This window comes from Molossus molossus, unplaced genomic scaffold (assembly GCF_014108415.1).
Source record: "Molossus molossus isolate mMolMol1 unplaced genomic scaffold, mMolMol1.p scaffold_m16_p_10, whole genome shotgun sequence".
Taxonomy (NCBI): Eukaryota; Metazoa; Chordata; class Mammalia; order Chiroptera; family Molossidae; genus Molossus; species Molossus molossus.
Window position 1 is genome coordinate 47,220,995 of NW_023425345.1, and position 23,364 is coordinate 47,244,358.

Sequence of the window (23,364 nt, forward strand, 5' to 3'; positions counted from 1 at the left end):
CCCACTCCCACCCGCGCGTGCTCTCGCCTCGCCCTTCCACGAGGTCACCAGCGTGCAGAAGGCGAGCGCCAACTACTCCCTCTGGTCTCCCGACTTCCTTCCGAGCGCCTAATAAACGGGGGGAAGTCCATCATTCCGCAGCCAGCCTCGCGCTGGGCATGCTCAGTGGCGAGTGGTAGCCTTGGGCGCTGGGTTCGGATCGGCAGCCGCCGCGCTCGGCTTTCCGGGGCGCGGGCTGGTGCAGCGGCCCCTGAGCCGGGAGCGAGAGCCGCCCCGCGTCCCCACCCGGGCGCCCGGCCCGCGAGTGCCGCGTCGTTCCGGAACCCGCGAGCCCCAACTTCGCGCCAAGTTCGGAGCCGCCTTCGGGGGAGCAATGCAAATGATGACCAGGGACGTTCTGTTAGACATGGAACAGGAGGAGGATGACGACGAGGATGGAGACATCGGTGAGCGAGGGGTTCCCGTGGCTGGGCCGGCGCGGGGCCCCGCGTCCACGCCCGAACGCCCGAGCCCACGCGGGAGGAAGCTGGGGACTGCTCGGTGCGCTGCACCCACCGCGGGGGAGCTTTGCGGGGACCTTCGGCCGCTCCGAGGAGCCTGGGCGGGCGCCCGGGCCGGGAGAAGGAGCCCACGCCACTGTCCGGGGCCGCAATGCGGCCGCCTCGGGCCGCCGACCCGGGTCGCCTCCGGGCTGGCTCGCGGCGACCGACGGCCCCCGGGAAGGCCTGGGAGGCGCGGGGCGCGCAGGGGCCCCGAGCACAGTTTCTGGGTCGGGAAGGGGCGCAGTCACTGGAGACTCGAGGACGCCGCTGCGAACGGAAGTCCTGACTCAGAAACAACAACTTTTGGGTCATTTTCTCCGCCTCGTACGGGCGCTGGGGCGTCTGTAAAACCTGCGCGGGCCGCGAGCCCGGAGGCGGGGTTGGGGGCGCCGCGGCGGCCGGGGAGCAGGGGTGTGGCCCACCTGAATCCTCCGTGCTGGCCGCGGCTGCGCGGCTCTGGCAGGCAGGGTTGGGGCCGGGTGGAGCGGCCCGGGAACTGATTTGTGGCCGCGGGCCGGCAGCCTGTTTTCATCCGCAGAGCCCACGAGGTGGTAATCAGAGGAGGAAACCCTTAGGTAGGGTGGACCGCAGGCATTCCTACTAGTGCAGAGGGCCCCTGGAGCTTGGGGCGAGGCAAGCCCATTCCTAATTAGAGTTAAAAATGCATAAAGTTGTCAAAGGAAGGGAGGGAGAGCTGTTTAACAGTAAAAAAGCAAACAAAAGGGTGGGAGGAGGCCAGGAAGGGGAAGCAATTGGAGGAGTAGGGAGAGAATCAGGTCTCTAAAGAGAAGACTCTCAGGGAAGGATGATGACAGTGTGTCTCTGGTGGAGACTGGCAATTAAATTACCACGGCGGTCTGTCCAACAGGCTCTTCTTCAGTTTCCTGGATGGCAGGTCACTTTAAAACATAATAGTTCCTGTTTGTGTCCTAAAGCCTTAGTCTTCTCTAATAACTTTGGAAAGTAACTTAATTTTAGGAGTTAGGTGTGGTTTTCCTTCCTTTCACAATCTAGGCACTGATTATTTGTTTAGTTCTTTTTTTCGATCTCTGTTTCCATACATAACATTGTATAAGTTTAAGGTGTACAGTGTTGATTTGATGCTCATATATTTTGAAATGATTACTACCTAGCTGTAGCTAACACCTCCATCACATAACATAATTACCATTTCCTTTTTGTGGTTAGAACATTTAAGATCTACTCTCAGCTTCTTAAAAGTGTTTGACACAATATTATTAACTATAATCACTATCCTAGAAGTTTGACCAATATCTCCCAACCCCCCTCCCATTCTGTTTCTGTGAACTCAACTCTTAGATTTTACATATAAGTGATATCATACATATAAGTGATGTCTGATTTATTTCACTTAGCATAATGCCCTCAAGTGTCCATGGTGTCACAAATAGCAGGATTTCCTTCTTTCTCATGGTTGAATACTATTACATTATTCTCTCTCTCCCCCTCTCCCCCTCTCCCTTCCTCCCTCCCTCCCTCTCCTCCTCTTTTCCCCTCCCTCTCCCCATATCTCTATCCATTCGTCTGTAGTCAGACAATTAAATTTTTTATGTCATCTATTATATATTTGCTCATTTAAATTCATAGAAGTTGATAACTTCCTTGTTGACCAGGGACAAAATGAATAGAGGGGATGCTACTCCATGGTTCAGCTTTACTTGTCATTCAGTTGAGAACAATTTATTAGGTATCCATCCTTATGGAGGGACAAATAGTGTTTTTCTTTTGTATAGGGGAGAAAACTGAAGCTCACAGGTTGATCTGCCTAGCTTTTTGCACAGCTAGTTAAGGTTCAAACCCAAGTTTTCTGATTTGCAATACCTGCACAGATTAATGCACATTCCACCTGATGACTCCAGGCTGTCAGATAATGCATGATGCTATTGGCAGGCTTTAGTAGTAAATCATGATTACATAAAAATATAAATCATAGGAGCAAACTTTAAAAAGTTATGATAAAATTAGCAGCCTGTTTCATTGGAAAATTCCTTTGTTGTGGTGAAGTGTAACTGTTTATGTTGGATATGGTAAATGAATAATGGTAAAAACCCAAATGGAAATTAAAGTAAACAAGACACTGAACTTTTTTTTTTTTTTTAGCTCTCTGTGCCATCAATAGATCTCAGTTTAGAAAGAAAACTAACTTGATCTAGTCTTTGTTTGCATGATGAGTCATCATAAAATTCATCTTACGTGTGTGGCAACAGACTCTTTATAATTGTGGGTGTAATCTATGCTAATTCTATCAAGTCAAACAGTGTAGATATATTTAAGAAAATGTTAAATATTTCCATGCCTCCTTTATCCTCCCCTCCATAGGCCAATGATATGAATGCATTAGTGTGTATAGGGGTCAGTTCAACATATTTTATGTCAGGCAACAAATATTTAAATATGTCTCAGCGATTTTTGCTTGTTACATAAATTTAATGTGGGTTGCAGTGATTTGATATCAAGAGAAAATGTTTACCATGCCAATGTAAAGTTTATGTCATTGTAACATACATAATAAGCCTTTTATTTTTTTAAAAAAAATTTAAATTGCTTTTTCCCTTATCGATTTTAGAGAGAGAGGGGAAGTGAGAGGGAGAGAGAGACAGAAACATCGATGAGCGAGAACATCAATTGGTCGCCTCCTACATGCCCCCCACTGGGGATCGGGCCCACAACCTGGGCATGTGTACTGACTAGGAATCAAACCGGTGACCTCTTGGTGCATGGGTCGATGCTCAACCACTGAGCCACACCGACCGGACCATAATAAGCCTTTTAAAGGGTTACCAGAAGTAGGCTGATGGTATACAGCCTTTTATGAAATCATTGTAATTTCCAAATATGAGAGAGGAGACTCTGGTGAAATGAAGATTATAATTGTAACCTTTGTCCCTAGTTTTGTAATGCAGGGCCATGTTAAAGCTATTGACTAACATATTTCCCCTAGTACTTGATTGTCACTACTAATAGTTGTGTAATAATTTAAACCCACTCAGGTACTGAAGATTTCTATGAATTTTCTCTATAAGTGTTAACTTTATAATTCAGAGCAGGAGAGTTATTTATACATAAGTTACTGGATAAAATTACTATCCTCAGCTAATTTGCAAGAGACAAAAAAGAAAAACAAACTTTTAAACTAGTTATAGCCCCTGGTTTCATTGTAGAGATGTTTTACGCACATATATAGAAGTGTGGCCTCAATTAGACTTATTTTCTCCATGAGCGTCAACAACCAACCACAGATGTTACATCCAGGATGTAGTGGCAGGAAATATTTGACCTGGAGCCATGTAGCACTGGTGCTGGTGGAGATCCCATGTCCATGCAGGTTGTGTGTGCCTGGTGTGTGGAAGGGGGTTCTTGGCTGCCTTGCCTCCAGAAGCACACTGTGCCACCCCCAAATTAATCAGTGAATTGAATTCCAACATCTCCACCTTGCTGATGTAGAAGGCAATAGGAAACACCGTTTGTAGCTAGAATGTAGCTATTATGTTTAGTATGCTGTTTTATTTTGTTTCTTGCATTTCTATGGTTCAAACTTTACTGAGAGAGAGAAAAAAAAAGTTCTTTTTTTAAGGAAGGGGCTACAGAAAGAAGTCAGAAAATTTAGGCAAGGAATTTTTGGTTTAGATGGTTGGTTTGCATTCCCAGGCTATTTGTGGAAGTATTTACTGTCTGATCCCCACAGCCAATGATCTTGGCACTGGGGTGATACCTCTGAGAGAGAATGGTTCAGCTGCACCTCTCAGTTGTTTTTATTGGCTCCCTTTTCACCGTCTTCCTGCACAGTCACTATCCCCTCACTACCTACTTTATGTTGTTGTTTTTCAGTCCTCATCTGAAGATATGTTTTTATTGATTTGAGAGACAGAGAGAAACATCGATGAGAGAAACATCGATGTGAGAAACATCGATGTGAGAAACATCTATTCGTTGCCCCCATAAGCACCCTGACTGGGGATCAAACCCATAACCTAGGTATGTGCCCTGACTGAGACTCAAACCTGCAACCTTTTGGTGCACGGGATATGCTCCAACGATGGAGCTACCCAGCCAGCGCCCTACTTTATGTTTAATCAGTCCCCTGGAAATCTTGTCTTAGCAACATTGATTGAGCAAACCTGCTGAGGTTTTAGTCTCCCAACACCCGGCCCAGCACCTAATCATGCTGAAATTCCAAGTAGTCACCTGTGGTCTCAGGGAACAGTCAACAAGTTTGAGAAGACAGGAAAGGGTTGCACCATGAAGAATCTTCCACATGTTTTAAGGATTTTGGATTTTACCATCTATGTGATTTGGAGCTCCTAAAAGATTTCAAAGAAGGGAGTGATAGGATGGAATTTGATTTGGGAAAGCTCTCCCGGATAGCATGCTGGAAAAGGGATTGGAGAGAGGAGATGGGAGAGGTAAGCCTTTCCAGTAATCAGGTTTAGAAATGCCTGCAGTGGTCACTGGGTTAGAGATGAGTGGGTCTGAGAGCTTATGAAAGATCCGGCATCTACGAGGTCTCAAGAGACTGGAGAGAGGAGTTCTGGGTGAATCTCTGACTTGAATTGAGTGATTAGGTGGAAAGTGGTGGCTGGAGGAGGAGGAGGAGAACGGGTTTGCAGGAAGGGGAGAGAGATCCATTCTTCCAACAGTTCTTACACATTTCTGCACTGCTGTGGCCCAGACCATTTTCCATCCTTGTAATATCAGACTCACTTCCTCTTTTCCCAAGTTTTTTACAAACACAGAAAGCTATGACTGATCCTCCTAGCCCAAAGTGCCCACCAGTGAATCCTCACACCCCTTATCTTTCTCTTCTACCCAATTAGCATTCACCTTGTATTTTTGTCTTTGTTGTTCATTATCTTTGCATTAATTATCCTCCCAACTAGAGTGTAAATTTCCTGGGGACTGGAAGTAGGTCATTTGGGCTTTCTAGAAATCAAGCAAAATAGCACAAATGTTGTAGACATTCCACTGCTATAATAAAAAAAAATTCTCTCATTCTCGCTGTCCTCTAAAATGTGAGTTTCACCTGGCTGGTGTGGCTCAGTGGTTGAGTGACCACCCATGCACCGAGAGGTCACTGGTTTGATTCCAGGTCAGGGCACATGTCCAGGTTGGCCTGATCCCCAGTAGGGGCCATGCAGGAGGCGGCCACTCATTCTCTCTCATCGATGTTTCTGTTTCTCTCTCTCTCTCTCTCTCTTCCTTTCTCTCTCTCACTTCCTCTCTCTCTCTCTCTCTCTCTCTCCCTAATATCAATAAAGAAAAAAATTTAAAAAAAAAAGTCAGTTCCCTGAAGGCAGATGTCCTGTGTACCTAAACTGGTGCTTGATATTCAGTAGAAGCCAAGTAAATCGTTTTTAAAGAATGAATTACTCTTTTAAAATAATTTGATTAACATAATGCTTTAGTGGTTTTATGGTCCTAGTATAATTCTCTCTTCTGCCATTTGAGGTTCCCTCAGTCATCGGTTATAAAAATGTCGATTGTCCATACTCTATGAGGCACTCAGTAGGTTCTGGACCTAGCTGCCCTCCAGTACCTCACTGTACAGGAAGGAGGCCGATATGTGAACAGATAATTGCAGTAATCTGTGATTAGTGCTGTAAACAAGATGTGTGCCAGGGTCAGTCCTGGTGCCAAGGAGAAAGCATGTAACCTTGCTTTGGCGAATCCAAGATAGTACAAAGGCAGTTCCTGAGCCAGCCCTAGGAGGGATGAGAAGATGAGGGAGGGAATGGGGCTGGGACAAGGGAGTGTCCGAGAATTCCAACATGTGCTGTGATTTATCCAAGAGTTAACCGTGATGATGTCCTTGCCTTATTTGCTGTAGCAGGGGGATCATTCATATACATATATAGAAACATAGATAATTATTTTCTATCAGGGTGATTACAGCTGAAAAACAAAACAAGCTAACTGTCCTCAAAGTGTTTCTTTTTTAGCATAGTCAGTTTATCCCTTTTTCGTAAACCTTTTATCATTTTCAGTTTCAAATCCACAGTTTTTCTTCCCACGGGTTAAACAATTACTTTCCAAAAGGTCCCCCAGGCTCCTCTTATAATTCTCATGATTCTCCTGAGAGAATGACACAAACTCACCCTAAACGAGTAAAGGACTTCCACACCCCCTACCCCCCTTACTTTTTGCTCAGCTGGCTGCAACAGCCACATTTGCTGATGGCTATACATTTCATTTTCCTCTCAGAAGCCAAGAAATTCAAACCAAAAGCTCATGTGAAGATTAACATCAGAGATACTAAACTCTGAAGTTTTTGAGGGAAGATGACAATATATTATTAAGAATCCCACAATCTAGCTTTAAAGGATGGTCTTGAACTCTCAAAGAGGTATTTGTAGCAGCTTGAATTAAAAATTATATTTTAATTGAAGTTTTCAATCTAGCTAATAATACTTAAGATTTTCTTCTGTTATCAGACTGCTCAGTTGTGTTTTGTGTTCTAGCCAATTGAATACATGGTAACAAAATGCTTATAGTCTTGGAGGGTCAGTAGGGCTACTTACTTTTTTTTTTTTTTTTTATCCTCACCCAAGGACATTTTTCCATTTTTTGTTCAGGTAGAGTTGGAGGGAGAAAGAGGAACAGAGAGAGAGAGAGAGAAACATCGATGTGAAAGGAACACACCGAGTGGCTGCCACCCGCACGACTGACCAGGGCCGGGGACAAACTGCAACCAAGGTACGTGCCCTTAGTGGGAACCGAACCCGGGTCTCTCTGGACCACAGGCCGATGCTCTAACCGCTGAGCCAAACTGGCCAGGGCAGTAGGGCTACTTATTGACCACAGACTGTATATCACAATGCTTTACACATAGTAGGTACTCAACATTGTTAAGGGACTGGTTTTTTGTTTGTTTATTTTTTATTATCCTCACCCGAGGACATTTTTTTTTTTTTTTGTTCAGGTAGAGTGGGAGGGAGAGAGAGGAACAGAGAGAGAGAGAGAGAGAGAGAGAGAGAAATATCGATGGGAAAGGAACACATCGAGTGGCTGCCACCCGCACAACCCACCAGGGCCGGGGACAAACTGCAACCGAGGTACGCGCCCTTAGCGGGAACCGAACCCGGGTCTCTCAGGACCGCAGGCGGACGCTCTAACCGCTGAGCCAAACCGGCCAGGGCTGTTTATTTTTTAATATACATCATTTTATTACAGAATTTTAAAAAATGCAACATTCTGAAAAACCCATCATTTACTAGTGGTACTAATTCCTGTCAGTTTGCTATGCTATCATACACAAGTCAAGAACTTAAAGAAACCATTAAATACTTAGAAATATTTGACATCAGAAGTCTTAAAACCTAACTCTATGTAGTAGCTCCTCAAAAAGCTACAGCTGGTATTTTTTAAAAAATATTTTCTCTACAAAGAATCTTATTGGCTATACAAAATCTGTACTGTTTTTATACTGAAGCTAATATTGAGCTGCACTTGAATTCTTAGCGAAACAGGTGCCTGAACACACACGTACACTCCACACACATCATTACAGGGCAGCCATTTAAGCTTCATCTTCCTCCTCCTCTTCCTCTTCCTCCTCTTCTTCCTCTTTCCATCTTACATTGCAATGGAGGCTTTGTATACCATGAGATTTAAGCTGCTTGATTTGCTTTTGAAATAACGCATTCAGGGCTGGGTCTATGGGAAAATTACTAGTTTTAGAACAGAAAAACATTCCCAATAACTATACCTTCAGCCAAGAAAATGTACTTCTTAAAAAAAAATTTTTTTCTTTATTGATAAGAGAGAGAGAGGAAGTGAGAGGGAGAGAGATAGAAACATCAATGAGAGAGAACATCAGTTGGCTGCCTCCTGCATGCCCCCCACTGGGGATCAGGCCCACAACCTGGGCATGTGCCCTGACCTGGAATTGAACCAGAAACCTCTTGGTGCATGGGTCGACGCTCAACCACTGAGGCACACTGTCCAGACGGAAATGTACTTTACTCATGTGTAAAGATAGAGACTGTGAGAAATTAATGCAGCAAGTGATTGTCTTAAATCATTATCATTACTCTTATTGCTTTTCCTTTAGTTTTGTCTTGCTTTTTAATACTGCAAGTAAAATTAATTCGCATCCATTCTAAGAAGCAGCCAGTTTAAAGAATACTAGCCGAAAAAGTCAACAGTAAAATATTTTGGATGTGTACCAAAGAGTGATTCAAATACCATTCCTTCTAAACATCAGAAGGAATGTTTGTATAGAAGATAAACTGAAGGGTTAATAGGCCATTTTCTCCGCTATGGTATTTATTACTGCCCCGGCTGCATATCTGAATACTTATTGAAAGAACTTGCTGCAGTAAGTTATTCAGTAGCCAAAAATACAAATGAAAGAAAATATATTCTTTTGTGAAGTCCAGATGTTGCCTTTATAGTTAATGCTTTCAATCTAAGACATTGAAACTCTGCTATGTCCCACATTATTTTAAGATACAAATACTTGAAATTGGGAGAAAAAAGATATTGGTCTTTAACAGTTTCTTTTCTATAATTTTTATTTTAACTTTGGCAGAACTTTAGCCGCAGGTCATAGTCATCTAAAAAGACGTTCTTTCACAAAGTGTAATTATGCAAATTTTAGGTTTGTTTCTAAAGCTTGTTTTATATAAACTAAGATTGTGTTTACATAATTGAATTTATGTTTCTTTAGACACTCTATCTAGATGTTTGAAAAAGAGTCTGAACAGACAAAACGATGGCTGCATTTTTTTTTTTTTTGTGGCATCACACAGACACACCTTAAGCATGTTTCCCCCTGTGACATGTGCTCATTTTTTATCTAAAAAATTACTTCTCACTAAATTCTAAACAAAAATAATGCACCTTTCCTTCAGATAAACCCAGATCCTCAACATTATTTTAAAAGTTGTTATTTATAATCTGACTGGAAACAGTTACATTCATTTCTTACTTTATTTCCTCTGTTACTTAGTAAACCGTGAATGCTTATTAATTTGTGCAAAACATAAGATGCTCTTTCTCAAAAAGCAACGAATGAAACCCACCATTGTTTCTAAGCGATACAAATAGTAAAGAAACATTGTACAAATTCATTGACTTTAGATACTTTTTTGGAAAAGTAGGACATTTTATTTATTTTTCATTCTCACTCGAGGACATTTTTCCATTTTTTGTTCAGATAGAGTAGGAGGGAGAGAGAAAAAGAGAAAGAGAGAGAAACATCAACGTGAAAGGAACACATTGAGTGGCTGCCTCCCACATGACCCAACCAGGGCCGGGGACAAACTGCAACCGAGGTACGTGCCCTTAGCGGCAAGGAACCTGGGTCTCTCTGGACCACAGGCCTACGCTCTAACTGCTGAGCCAGACTGGTCAGGGCAAAAAGTAGGACATTTTAAACAGAGCTTCTTGGTTTCTTGTGGGGAAGTTAATCCCTAAGAGGACAGGAAAAAAAAAAAAAAAATGAAAAGGAAGAAAGCAGGAGTGAAGGCTGTGTTGATGCAGTTTAGGGAGAAAAGGAACATGTTGCTGTTGGAAGACCTGAGTTTGCATTTGGCTTTGTCACCTGGGCTCTATCACCCGGGCAGGTTTCTAGGCTTCCCTGAGCCTGTTTCCAGCCCTGGGGGGTTGTCAGGAGGAGGCAGGGTAGGAGGGTGTGTAGCTCTGGGCTGGCGCAGAGCCTTTTCTCTCACACTTCAGGGTGGCAGTTACTGCTTAACTGCCCTTCAGTTTGAATTGTTTTCAATTTACAGGTAGTGATATAAAAAAATAAAATAATCTCTCCCTGATTTGCCTATCAGGGGTTTGAAATAATGTTTCTCACTTTGTATGTTTGAAGTTTGGGATGATTCAGCCTCTTTCCAGTTGTTTAAACTTACACCTGCTGGGCCTCCTTCAGGACCACCAGACCTAGGAAAATCAGATACTCCTTTCCATTTGGGTAGGTGACAGCAAAGTGAAAGGAAGAAGGCTGTGTTTATCCCCAAATCAGGCTGGATTTAAGATACTTGCTATCTAGTCAAGCCTTTCATTGAAGTGACTTTTCAGTAAAAGCCAAAATTCCATTCTGCATCCTCAGAGCTTCAACCTAGACTCTGTTCAGAAGATTGTCAGACTGTCTCCTATTTCCTGACTCCATTTAAATTGAAATTGTATTTAGTACCCGCTGTGTCCATGCTTCTCTAATAAACATGGTGCAGCTTACAGAACACAGAGACACGCACATTTTTAACGGGTTGGTCATCCACGGTGAGGATAAGAACACAGTGAATGGCATTTGAGCAATGGGGTGGTCATGGTTCTCCTGAGAGTTACGGTTCCCTGAACTGTGGCTAGAGGCTTGTCTTATACTCCAAAAGATTTATTTTGAAGCATTCAATCACAATCTTGACTTACTTGGCACACACAAAAGCATCCCTTTGAAAGCTGATGTGGACTTTGCTAGCAGTGGCCTTCATAATCAGGTAGATCACTCTTTTAAAAAGTCATGTGCATAGAGATTTAGTTTAGCTCAGAGCTGTGGATTTATCTTATTTCAACCTTTATTCATCCAGTAAGTATTTACTGAAGACCTCCTATAGGTCATGTAAGGTCTAAGGATACAAAACCAGGTATAGAGGATCCCATCTTCATTGGCGTTAATATTCTAATAAGTGATAAAATAAAAACAAAAAATGCAAGCAAAAATTTATTCATTTTCCTCATGTCTCTCCAGTACCTGTGTGCCATGCATTGTGCTCGGCACTAGGTATTTAGTAATACACAAGACAGAAACAGCCTCTGCCCTCAATGAGTGGGCAGACTGGCAGGGAAGACTAACATGCCAACAGATGAGCAGCAAGTTATATTCGAGGGTTGTGAAAGGAGAGACTGAACCAGGATAGCACTGCTGGGAACAGAACTTGGGTGTATCCAAAGCCGGGATGGGCCCTCACTGGGGGTGGTAACAGGTGCAGCTGTTATTTTCATTATTCTAAAAATAACATGGCCTTAGACTCTTGAAAATGCAGGTCAATGAGAAGGCTCGGGATGTGTAGTAGGTTAATGGATAAAAAAACCACAAATGCTTCCAGGCTCACAATTCCAACTGTACTGGAGGAATCCTCCATGGGGAACTTTGCTTATATTAATTTCTACAGCTGTTAATGCACCTTGCAGTGGTGAGTGTTGGCGCTGTATGGTCTTATGCCCCTTTATTTCTTGGTACAAAAGCTAAAACATTAGCGCTGGGTTGGGAAAGTCCAGAACTTGGTAGGTCACTCCCACTTCCCTTTATTCTTCCTTTATAGCTCAGTGTAGCACCATCTTCTCCCTTAAGCTAAAGGAGGAGGAGCAGAAAGTTTGGGCCTAAGTGACTGGTGCAGTTTCCTTGAGCTGACAGGAGGAGGAACAGGGAATGGAGCAGGGACACCTGTTCCCTGCACTCGCCTTTCCTTTCCGAACCTGAAAGGGGCAGGGAGCTAGTGAAGAGCCCGTTTCCTGAATTCTCAGCCAGGAACTGGTTCGTAGTCTTCCTGCCCTGCCAGCTGAGGGCTGTGACTCATTCCAGTCTGCAAGTGACTGACTTTGGCTGGGGGTCATAACCAAGCCCCTGAGGCATGAATCAGAATGTGTGTGAGGGTGGAAAAGCCCCACAGCCACCCTGACGTGTTCCATCAAGGACTGTTGCTTTGAGAAACCCTGATGTTAAGTAGTGCGACCCCCACCCCACCCCTGCAGCCGCAGTTTCACTTTCTGTGTTCTCAGTTACCCACGGTCAACCACAGTCTGCAAATATTAAATGGAAAATTCAGCAATAATTCATAAGTTTTAAATTGTGTGCCATTCTGAGTAGCATGAAATCTTGCTCTATCCCACCCAGGATATGAATCATCCCTTCATCTAGTCTGTCCACGCTGCATAGGCTCCCTGCCTGTTAGTCACGTAGTCATCTCAGCGATTGGTTGTGAGAGAGAGAGAGAGAGAGGGAGGGAGAAAACATACACAATAGTATGGTGTTATAATTTTAAAATTTGATTGATCTCATACTGTGCCTAATTTATAAATTAAACTATCATCGGTATGTATATCTAGGAAACGACGGTATATATAGGGGTCAGCGCTGTCTGTGGTTTCAGGCATCCACTGGGCGTCTTAGAACATTTCCCTCGTGGATAAGGGGCCGGGGGGCTGCTGTGCCAGAGAATCACTCTCTAGAATCGCTCCCTGTGCAGAGCCAGAGCACCCTGGTAACGGAGCAATATGGAAGATGCGAATTAAAACTTGTCGTTTTCAGTTGACAAGGCAGAAAGAAATGGATGCAAATTTGGTTTTCATTGCTATTTTAAAATCCTGTTATTTTTCCATGTTAGGATCTTTCATACATGACTGAAATCTATGAGGCAGTAAGTCTGTATTATTAAACGTCTTGTCACAGCCATTACATCAAATTCCTTTCTAATTGGAAATATTTTTTTAAATGCCATTGAGAGCAAGTATACCAGATACTACCATTAACCCTTTGCCATGGTTTTACCTGAACAGTCTGTTCCTAGTAATATTTATTTAGTCTGGTGGTATTTTTTAATATTTAAAAGTAATTTTTACACACAATAAAATGTACAGCTGATCATTCAGTTTGGTAAGCTTTGGCAATGGTATAACTATCATGCCAGACAAGAGAGAGGACGTGTCCATTGGCCTTTCAAGTCCAGCCTTCTCCCCACAATCCAGGTGTCACACAGTGACTTCTATACTGTCGGTTGGTTTGGCCTGTTCTTGAACTTCATATCAGTGGAATCATACAGAATGCAGTCTTTTGTGAGCCTGGCTCCTGTCACGTAGCATAATATTTTTGGAGATTTGTCCGTGTTGATGTGGTGATGAGTAATAGTCCAAGCTATTTTATTTGTAAGAATAGCTGAAAAAATATTTTGAATTAAATCTTGCAGTATTACATCTCTCATAGATGGTTAACTCACAATACTTAACCTTTTAATTGTGTTTTTACTTTAAAGTCAAATAATTTGTTTGTTTGTTTTTTTGGTATTAGTTATTTTTGTAGTCCCTTTAGCAGCTCATACAATTCCTTGCCTACGAAAGGAAACTAGCAAGAGTTGAGAGTGTGTGAGAAAATGAACTCATCTTACTTTACAGAAATTCAGATTTTAATTGCCCAGCTGCATCTGTGAAAGCAAACGGCACATTCATTCTGAGCGCTGGTCCACTGATTTTCCCGAGGCATGTGAGACCCGTCCAGAGCGGATGGTTTGTGGATGCCTTCCGCAGTGCACGGAGCGAGTTTAATGATTCCTTTTTCTGAAAGGTCAGCTCTCACTGCTGTGTTGTACTGCCAACGATATTCTAAACAGATACTGTTGGCCTCATTTGGTGGCCGAAGAGCTCAGAGAACAGAAAAGTGAGAGTGACAACCTATCCAAAATGAAGGAGCATTCCATGTTGATGCAAGGTGTTCGGTTCCAAAATATTTGTTCAAGCACATGTGTTCCAAATTCCCGGAGACGTTACAGAGGCTGACGATGGTTCCCCTTAGGGTGACTCATGATTTCTTAGATTTGGTTTCCAGGGTTAGTCACCTTCACTGCTTGGGTTAAAGCAGGCTGTTGGACTTGGCCTGCCTTCCAGCCTTCACAGACCCCACCCCCTTCTTGATTCCCACTTCTGGGCGTGGCCACACTGCAGTCTCTGGAACCAATTCTGACCCCAGGCAAGAAGGATTCTAAAATTCAGCATTTGGTTACTGGTTCAGCATTGACCTTGTGCTTGTGTTTTGGTTTTGATAATTTGGCCGGTCCTTCTTTTCCCCAGTTGCCCAGACTCCTTTCTCAGAAACATGCTCAGGACCCCATCTCTTCATTCTTCAGGTCCTGTCTTCCTCTTGTGAATGTGTCCTAACTGCTCTCCTGCCCTGGAAACTAAGTCCTCCCCTACATGGTGCTGCCTGCCTCCGCATGTAGCAGACCCGGGTAATGGTCTGCTTGTGTCCCCAGATTTAATAATAGGAACCGTACCTCCATTCCCTTCTTTAGCTGTTATACCAGTGGTACCTTAAATCTGGGGCCCTGCACTGTGATCCAAGGGTCGTATTTATTTTCACTCCAGTTCATTAGTCATGCCCTGCTGGCTGCGGTAGGTGGGTCTGTGAGTGAGAGTGGATTCAGTTTCCTGCAGTGAGATAGGAGACTGAACTCGAGCCTGGACCTCAGAAAGATCAAGTGTCGACTGGAATGTGGGAAAACCGCCTCGCAGGCACAGGACACGTTGGTGCCTGGCGGTGGACATGCTAGTCCGAGAAGTGCCCGATTTGAGCAGCAGGACGTCTGAGCAGAGCTAGCTTTCAGCAGCGCCCATAACACAGCCGTGGCTGTCAGCCACCCCTCTAGTTCTCAGTATGGAAACTGGACATTTTCCTCAATGTTGTGTGCACACGGCTTGAAGAAAAGTCCCCTGGTCAGAATTTCCAGTGTTTGAAAATGCACTAGGAATCCAAAAAGTTGAGACCCACCCCGGGATGTTTCCTTCCCTCCCTGGCGCAGGTGGCGTTCCTGAACTAGCATGCTGTCTATCCCCACGTTTCTTGGCTACCATATCCTGTGTCAGGTGGCTTCCTCCTGGCTCCCAAACTGGGTTGATTCCCAGGCACTTGATCCCTTCCAGAGGCTGGCATCATTCTTCCTGGGTAGCCACCAAAGCCCGTCTGGGTCCTGGATCTTCGCATAACCAGGCTGACAGTCTTTGGAAGTGGCAGAGGCTGTATTGCCGGGAAGGAGGGGAGAGGGCCTTGTCTGCCTTAGGTGAGGGGAATGAGCTGCAGGCAGTGCACAGGCAAAACCCGACTTAGCCGTGCTGTGACCGAACTTGGAAGGCATCTGGTTCAGAGTTTAACTTGTGGGTAAAAATCGATAAATGCTGTGGATGGGTAAGCTGTAGGGTTGATTGTCTGCTTCGGTAGAGCTGGTGCGTGTCACCGAGATTCATTTATTAAGCTTTGTGAGCTCTCACATTGAGAAAGGTTCCCTTCTGCACCTTTTGTTTTACAAAATAAGTAAAGTTATATTCTTTCATTGCCTTTTAAAAAAGTTGATTGTGCTTCCTGACTTTTAATCTGCGTGGAATAGGAAAGTATACATTTATCATTCTTTCACAAATACAGTTGACCCTTGAGCAACACAAGGGTGGGGGGACCAACTCTTAGCAGAGTTGAAAATCCACATGCAACTTTTGATTCCCACAAACTTTAAGTACTAATGGCCTACTGTTGACCTTGCCATTAACATAAACAGTCAATTAACGCATGTTTTGTGTTATATGTGTTATATACTGTATTCTTACAATAAACTAAGCTGGAGAAAAGGAAATGTTGTTAAGAAAATTATAAGGAAGAGAACATTGAAAAAATCTGCTTATATGTGGGCCCACGTAGTTCAAACCTGCTGTTAAAGAGTCAGCTCTATGTGTAGAAAAGCCATCATCTGTAATTTCTGTTGTGTGCCATGTTAGTTTGTCCATAATCAGTGAGAGATTATTTGGAAAATAAAATAATAATTATGGTAATAAATTGTTTTGCAGTTTTTTGAAGTGTAACTGTATTTATTATACATAGTAGTCATCTTAGTCATGCATTCTGATCTTTTAAAAGCACCACTTTCTTAACATTATCCAGCTATGACAACCTGGAATAAAGAATTTAATTCTTCTACATATTTCTGTTTCCTGATGTGTAAAGCAGTGATTGAATTTACCTGCTTCTTGGTCATATTAGAGAGGCTTATAGCCATATTTTTTAGTGTCATTAATTACTGAAGATTAAATGAGAGAGATTCAGGTACAGTATTTATTGCCTTCTCATTTACAGCAAGTTACCTGCTATGTGCATTACAGAGAAAATAACTAAAATCAAAGCTCATTTTCTCAAAGGAATAGTGTATAAAGGTCTTTTTGTCCTGTGGTGTTTTTGTTGTTTGTTTTTTTTATCCTCACCCGAGGACATTTTTCCATGTTTTGTTCAGATAGAGTGGGAGGGAGAATGAAGAAGAGAGAGAGAGAGAGAGAGAGAGAGAGAGAGAGAGACATCGATGTGAAAGGGTTACAACGAGTGGCTGCCATCCGCACGACCAACCAGGGCTGGGGACAACCTGCAACCGAAGTACGAAGTACGTGCCCTTAGCGGGAACTGAACCCGGGTCTCTCTGGACTGCAGGCCAACACTGACTGCTGAGCCAAACCAGCTAGGGCTTGTCCTGTGTTTAATACAAATAATTACAAATACTTTCATATCCTCACATAAAGCTTTCCCAGTAACTTAAAAACTGGACAGGGAAATATAACAGTAATATAAAATCATTTGATTTTTTATGACAATATGAAAAGTTTCTGTTCATGTTCTTTGTGATTCCTGCCTTATTTTGATTGTAACCGCTAGAAGATGAGGAGGAACGTCTTCACAGTTTGGGGGGATTGAAGAGGCTCTTTAAAGGAGCATGTCTGTCAGGCATCTTTGAGAGGTGTGGGGGTCTCCACACAGGATGACCTTTCTGAGAAGCTGACCAGGAAGATGCTGGCTGCTCCACTTCTGCTTAGCAGATTGCCCAAGCGTGTGGTACTGCATGTGTTTTTACCTTGAGGCCTGCAGATCCACATGGGTGGGCTTCAGGTGGGGGAGTTCTTGGATCCCCTAACCTGTCTGGGAAATGTGTTCATTTGCAGATTTTCAGGTCTCTGGTGAAAGAAATCTGGAACTTTTATCAGATTCTTAAGAGAATTCTTAACCAAAAGGACTAAATTGCTGGTTCATTAAAACAGTGGTGAATATGATATAGAACTTATGAGTTAAGGTTTGTTGACTGCATGGTACTATAAAATCACTGCCTTTTTTTTTTATCCTTACCTGAGGACATTTTTTGATATTTTGTTCAGATAGAGTGGGAGGGAGGGAGGGAGAAAGAAAGAAACATCAACGTGAAAGGGACACATTGAATGGTTGCCACCCACATGACCCAACCAGGAATGGGGACAAACCACAACCGAGGTACATGCCCTTAGCGGGAACTGAACCTGGGTCTCTCTGTACCGCAGGCCAATGCTTTAACTGCTGAGCAAAACTGACCAGGGCAAAAATCCCTGCTTTTTGTGACTGAATGTCTGTTTTCCTGTGCTGTCATCATTAGCTCCCGCACTGACATTTCTTCAATTCCGCCTGCTTTAAAATGTGTACACTACAGTGGATTCTCTTAGGTTGTTTTATTGGCAGAAGACCAGAGAAGGAATAGAAAATGTTATATTTCTCAACTTTGATTGCTTGTTTTAATTAGGAATCTTTGGCCACAGGGGACAGGAAGCCAAAACAAATGTCCTGACTAATAAAGAGAACTTATTAGTGCCATAACTGAAAGGCTCATAGGTAGGTCTGCTTGCAGGAGCCAGCCTCGCCCTCAGGCTTCATGGGAGGGATGCCCAGTAGCTCCAGCTCTTCCCTTGTTGCTAAGTGGCAGTGGTCGTCTCCCGTCCATCAGTCCTCCTTCACCATGTCATCCACAGGGAGCAAGGGTTCTGGTCACCTCTTTCCTAGAAATCACAGCAGATGGCTCTCATGCGATTATGTACTCATCCTTGAAACCACCATTGTGGACATGAGTTATAGGGTGTGTTGATCAGTCCTAGGTGAGAGTGAAGTTACTTAAGCCACGTAAATGAAAATGGAGAATATGTACAATTTCTTTTGAACTTTTGTATTATTACCTTCTGAACTTAAAACTGCAGTGAAATCATCCATTAATTCAATGTACTGAAATATTTTTAATATTCATGATCTAATAGTTATGTTTGCTTTTTAAATTTTTTAATATATTGATTTTAGAGATAGAGGGAGACAAGGAGAGGGAGAGAGAGAAACAAACATCAACTTGCTGTTCCACGTATGTGTGCATCCACTGGTTTTTTGGGAGACTGCATTGGAACCCTCATCTCCTTGGGCTGGTGGTGTGGGAGCTCCTTATAAGAAAAGGTATTTCCCTAACTTCTTTTTCATTGTGTTACCAAAACATTTTTCAAATATCTCTGCAGTTCAGAGCAGTAGAAAAGGCCCATTGGCAAGGCTTTTCTAATGTTAGAATGACTAAAGTAAAATTTTTACTCTGCTACTTGCTGGTTGTACAACCTTAAGTTGTTGACTCTCTGAGCTGTTTTTTCTCGTAAAGATAAAATGAGATAAAGTACATAAAGGACTTAGTACAGTCCCTGGACTAGTAGATGTGTACATTAGCCAAATTATACAAACTTCAAATAAAAGTATTATAATATGTACAAGAACTTAATTACAAACATTTATGACTAGGCCCATGGCTAATTGTTATGTTTATAGAACCAGTCTGTTCATTGTAGTTTTGCATAGATTCTCTTGGGTAGGATACTAGAAGTTAAATTGACATTTTAGTAAAAAACAAAAGAAAAACTAAGATTATTAAGTTGTCAGAGATAGAATATGGTATATTAATATTATTAATAAGCTTTACTTATATTACTGAATATTTCAAGAGGGAAATTAGCTTAAAGCACTGAATATCCAAATCTGCTTGAGTGGAAGTACACAGAACATCTTTAATTGATTTTATTCCTTGGGTGACTTTTTTCAGTTTATACTGGAGCTCATTTTTCATAATATTATAGGAATGAATAAAAATGAATATATTCATTTACCTTCTACAGTAAGTAGTTCCGATCAGAATTGTTGAATCAGTGACATCCTTTGGAGCCAATGAGGGTAGGACTGAAACCTATTGAAAGTTTACTTTGTGGTTTTTGGTTTTCTTGCACTTTCCAGTGTAATCCTTGTTGAGTTCTTCGGGATTTTTTTAACCTGGGTCAGTATAGTGCCTGAAATATTTCTGCACTTGGGAATTCAAGTCAAAGTAAACATCACTAACTTTGAGGAAGGAGGAACCGGCTGAGGTTGTTGGGCTTTGAAAAAGAAAGCCAACCAGTAACCTGCAATAATGTGGAGAGGCCAGCTGAGAAAGTGGATATAGAGAGAATCCTACTGGATTTAAGGGATTCATCTTTATAATTAACCTAATGGTTTAGATTGTTAAACAATTAATGAGGTCCAAATATAGACTTTTTCCCTGAAAATGTTTAAAAATAGACAAGGCAAGGGTTGGCCTGATTGTTTCAACACAGCCCTGCTTCAAATGAAGTCATCTGGTCTACTCCCACGTGGGGACTTTCCATTGTATTTCTACTGAACCAGTAACCCAGGATTTATTAAGCTTCTGTTCTATGCCCATCAGTGTTAAAAACTAAACAGGTACATAAGAAACGTAATGTTTTAAGTACCAGGTATAAATATAAATACTTTAGGTAATAACATATTTAATAGTTATAACAATGCTATTAGGTAGGGGCTATTACAGTACCCATTTTATGGATGATGGAACTGAGGGTCAGGAAAGTTAATTCACTGAAGTCACATAGAAAGTAAATGGTGAAGGCAGAATTGGAACTTAGGCTCAATTAAGCTGATTCTTGGACAATCTAACTATGGGTATAAGAATGAAAAATAAAATAAGAACAGTGTACAAATTTGATCAGTTAATGTCCTGGGGGATTGTGAATATTTTTCATAATCTGTAGAATCTCATTGCCATTGATGTTTCATCCACTTGAAAATCCTGCTAGTATCCTCTTAGGTAGAAGGCTGACCTGGACATGAAAATGAGTCCTTGGAGTTAATGGAAGGAAAAATTTGATAAATATTACCATAAAGTTATTTTTTCTTGCCATGCATATATAATGGTAATACTTTCATGTTGTGTAGCTGTGGTACTTTACAGTTAACAAAGCACTTGTGTCTCCCTTGATTCTTACAACAATATGTAAAGTTGGCAAGACATCTGTTTTATGGATGAGCAAATTGAAGTGCTGAGTTACCCTGAACTTTGGCTGTCACATTGATTTGTTAATCAGTTTAGAAAGCTTTCGCCAAGTAGTATGGTGAATTTTTATGTCTATAGGGAATATACATGAGATCGTAAAGAAAATGTATTTAGCCCTAGCCAGTTTAGCTCAGTGCTTAGAGCGTTGGTCCGGGGACCGAAGGGTCTGGGGTTCAATTCCAGTCAAGGGCACGTACCTGGGTTGCAGGCTCGATCACTGGCCCCGGTCAGAGTTGTGTGGGAGGCAACCAATCAATGTGTCTCTCTCACATCAATGTTTCTTTCGCTCGCTCTCTCCCTCCCACTCTTTCTAAACAATCAATGGAAAAAATATTCTAGGGTGAGGATTAACAAAAACAAATAAAAAAGAAAATGTATTTAATGTAAGTACACTTAATAAAAGAAACAAAACCACACATTTGGAGTTAGTTGACCTGAAGGAATATGGAGGAAGACACTGGCAAAAGTCATTTAAACCAAGAGTTGTCACTAATGAGTTCCTGCCAAGTCAGTCTTAGAGTGCTTTCCCGATTCGAGGATATGTGGCCTGGGCCCATTTGGTCAGCCTTAGCCCAAAGCAAGACCTACTCACTTCTAACACTTGCTCTTTGGAGGATGGGTCCGCTGTGGAAATGGAAGGTTCCCGAGTCAGGATTGCAGTTCAGTGACATAGCTCAACCTCTCTGCAGCATCTTTTCTTTTTCTTTCTTTTTTTTTAGGATGGTATTCTTAATTTAATTTATTTTATTTAAAGTTAAATAGTAAAAACATTTGATCACAGTCTGAGGTTTTGTGCTGGGTGCTGAATCTGTTCAAACAAACATTAAATATTTGAACACTTGGAGCATTTAAAAATATTTGTTCTTAGGACATCCGGGTTTTCTGGAGGATTATTGGATGTGGTTATTTTTTTTAAATGGCTAGTTTTGTTTGTCTTTTTTCAATTATAGTTGATATTAAATATTATATTAGTTTCAGGTATACAGCACAGTGGTTAGACATTTTTATAATTAACGAAGTGATACCCCCCCCCATAAGTCTAATACCATACATAGTTATTGTAAAATTATTGACTGTTTTTTTTAATGTTTGACTTTACATCCCTGTGACTATTTTGTATGTGCCAGTGTGTACACCTCTTAATCCCTTCACCTTTTTCACCCAGCCACTCAGCACCCCTCCCATCTGGCAACCATCAGTTTGTTCTCTGTATCTATGAGTATGTTTTTGTTTTGTTTGTTCATTTATTTTATTTTTGGATTTCACATATAAGTGAAATCATATAGTATTTGTCTTTCACTGTGTCACATATTTCATTCGGCATAACCTGCTAGGTCCATCCATGTTGTTGCAAATGGAAAGATTGCATTTTTTTTTAATGGCCATGTAATATTCCATTATATTATATATCACATCTTTTTGTTTGTTTTATTGTTTTGAGAGAGAGAGAAAGAAACATCAATTTCTTGTTCTACTGATTTATGCATTCATTTGTTGATTCTTTTTTTTTTTTAATCCTCACCCGAGGACATTTTTACATTTATCTTCAGATAGAGCGGCGAGGGAGAGAGGGAGGAAGAGAGAAAGAAACATGGATGTGAGAGAGACACATCGACCGGTTGCCACCCACACAGCCTCAACCGGGACCGAGGACAAACTGCAACCAAGGTACATGCCCCTAGGGGGAACCGAACCTGGGTCTTTCTGGTTCGTGGGCCATTGCTCTCACTGCTGAGCCAAACTGGCCAGGGCATTGGTTGATTCTTGTATGTGCCCTGACCCTGACCTGGGGATTGAGCCTGCAACCTTATTGTACTGGAACGACAGTCTAACCAACTGAGCAACCCGGCCAGGGCTGTACCACATCTTTTTCTGCACATCTATTGGATACTTGGATTGCTTCCATATGTTGGCTATTATAAACAATACTATTGTAAATAAATGAATTGCTGGATCATAAGGCAGTTCCATTTTTAATTTTTTGAGAAAACTTCATACTGTTTTCCACAGTGGCTACACCAGTCTGCATTCCCACCAACACTGCATGAGGATTCCCTTTTATCTACATCCTTGCCAACACTTGTTGTTTGTTTGTTAATTTATTGATGGTAGCCATTCTGACAGGTGATATCTCATTGTGGTTGCAGTTTGCATTTTTCTGATGATTAGTGACATAAGCATCTTTTCATATGTACTTTGATCATCTGTATGTCCTCTTTGGAGAAATGTCTATTAAGGTCTTCTGCCTTTTTTTAAATTGAATTGTTCGTGGGGTTTTTGTTTTTTGCTGTTAAGTTTATTGGTTCTTTATAAATTTTGAATATTAACTCATAATCGGATGTATCATTGGTGAATATCTTCTCCTATTCAATAGGTTGTCTTTTTGTTCTGTTGATGGTTTCCTTTGCTGTGCAAACAACTTTTATTTTGATGTAGTTCCATTTGTTTATTTTTTCTTTTGTTTCCCTTTCCTGATGAGATAATCCAAAAGGATATTACTAAAAGCAGTGTCAGAGTTTACTGCCTGTCTTTTCTTATAGGAGTTTTGTGATTTCTCGTCTTACATGTAAGTCTAATCCATTTTGAGGTTATTTTTATATATCATGTGAGAAGGTGGTGTAGTTTTATTTTATTTGCATGTATCTATCCAGTTTTTCCATTACCATCTATTTAAAAAACTATCTTTACCTCATTGTATATTCTTGCCTCCTTTGTCATAGATTAATTGATCTATAGCTGTGGGTTTATAGCCAGGCTGTCTATTCTCTTCCATTGATCTATGTGTCTGTTTTTATACTAGTACCATGCTGTGATGATTACTATAGCCTTGTAATATAGTGTGATATCAGGTAGCATGACACCTCCAACTTTGTTCTTCTTTCTCAAGATTGCTGTGG

General features: G+C 41.8%; 1 protein-coding gene across 2 annotated transcripts in view; it reads left to right on the forward strand.

Moving 5' to 3' along the window:
- Positions 1 to 298: 298 nt before the first annotated feature.
- The window catches only part of ANO6 (anoctamin 6), a 202,053-nt gene continuing 178,987 nt past the window's right edge, over positions 299 to 23,364 (forward strand). For both annotated transcript variants that reach the window (XM_036251953.1, XM_036251954.1), the window contains exon 1: positions 299 to 446. In XM_036251953.1, coding sequence (XP_036107846.1) covers positions 374 to 446 — 73 coding nt within the window. In that variant the 5' untranslated portion in view covers positions 299 to 373. The remainder of the gene's footprint in view (positions 447 to 23,364) is intronic.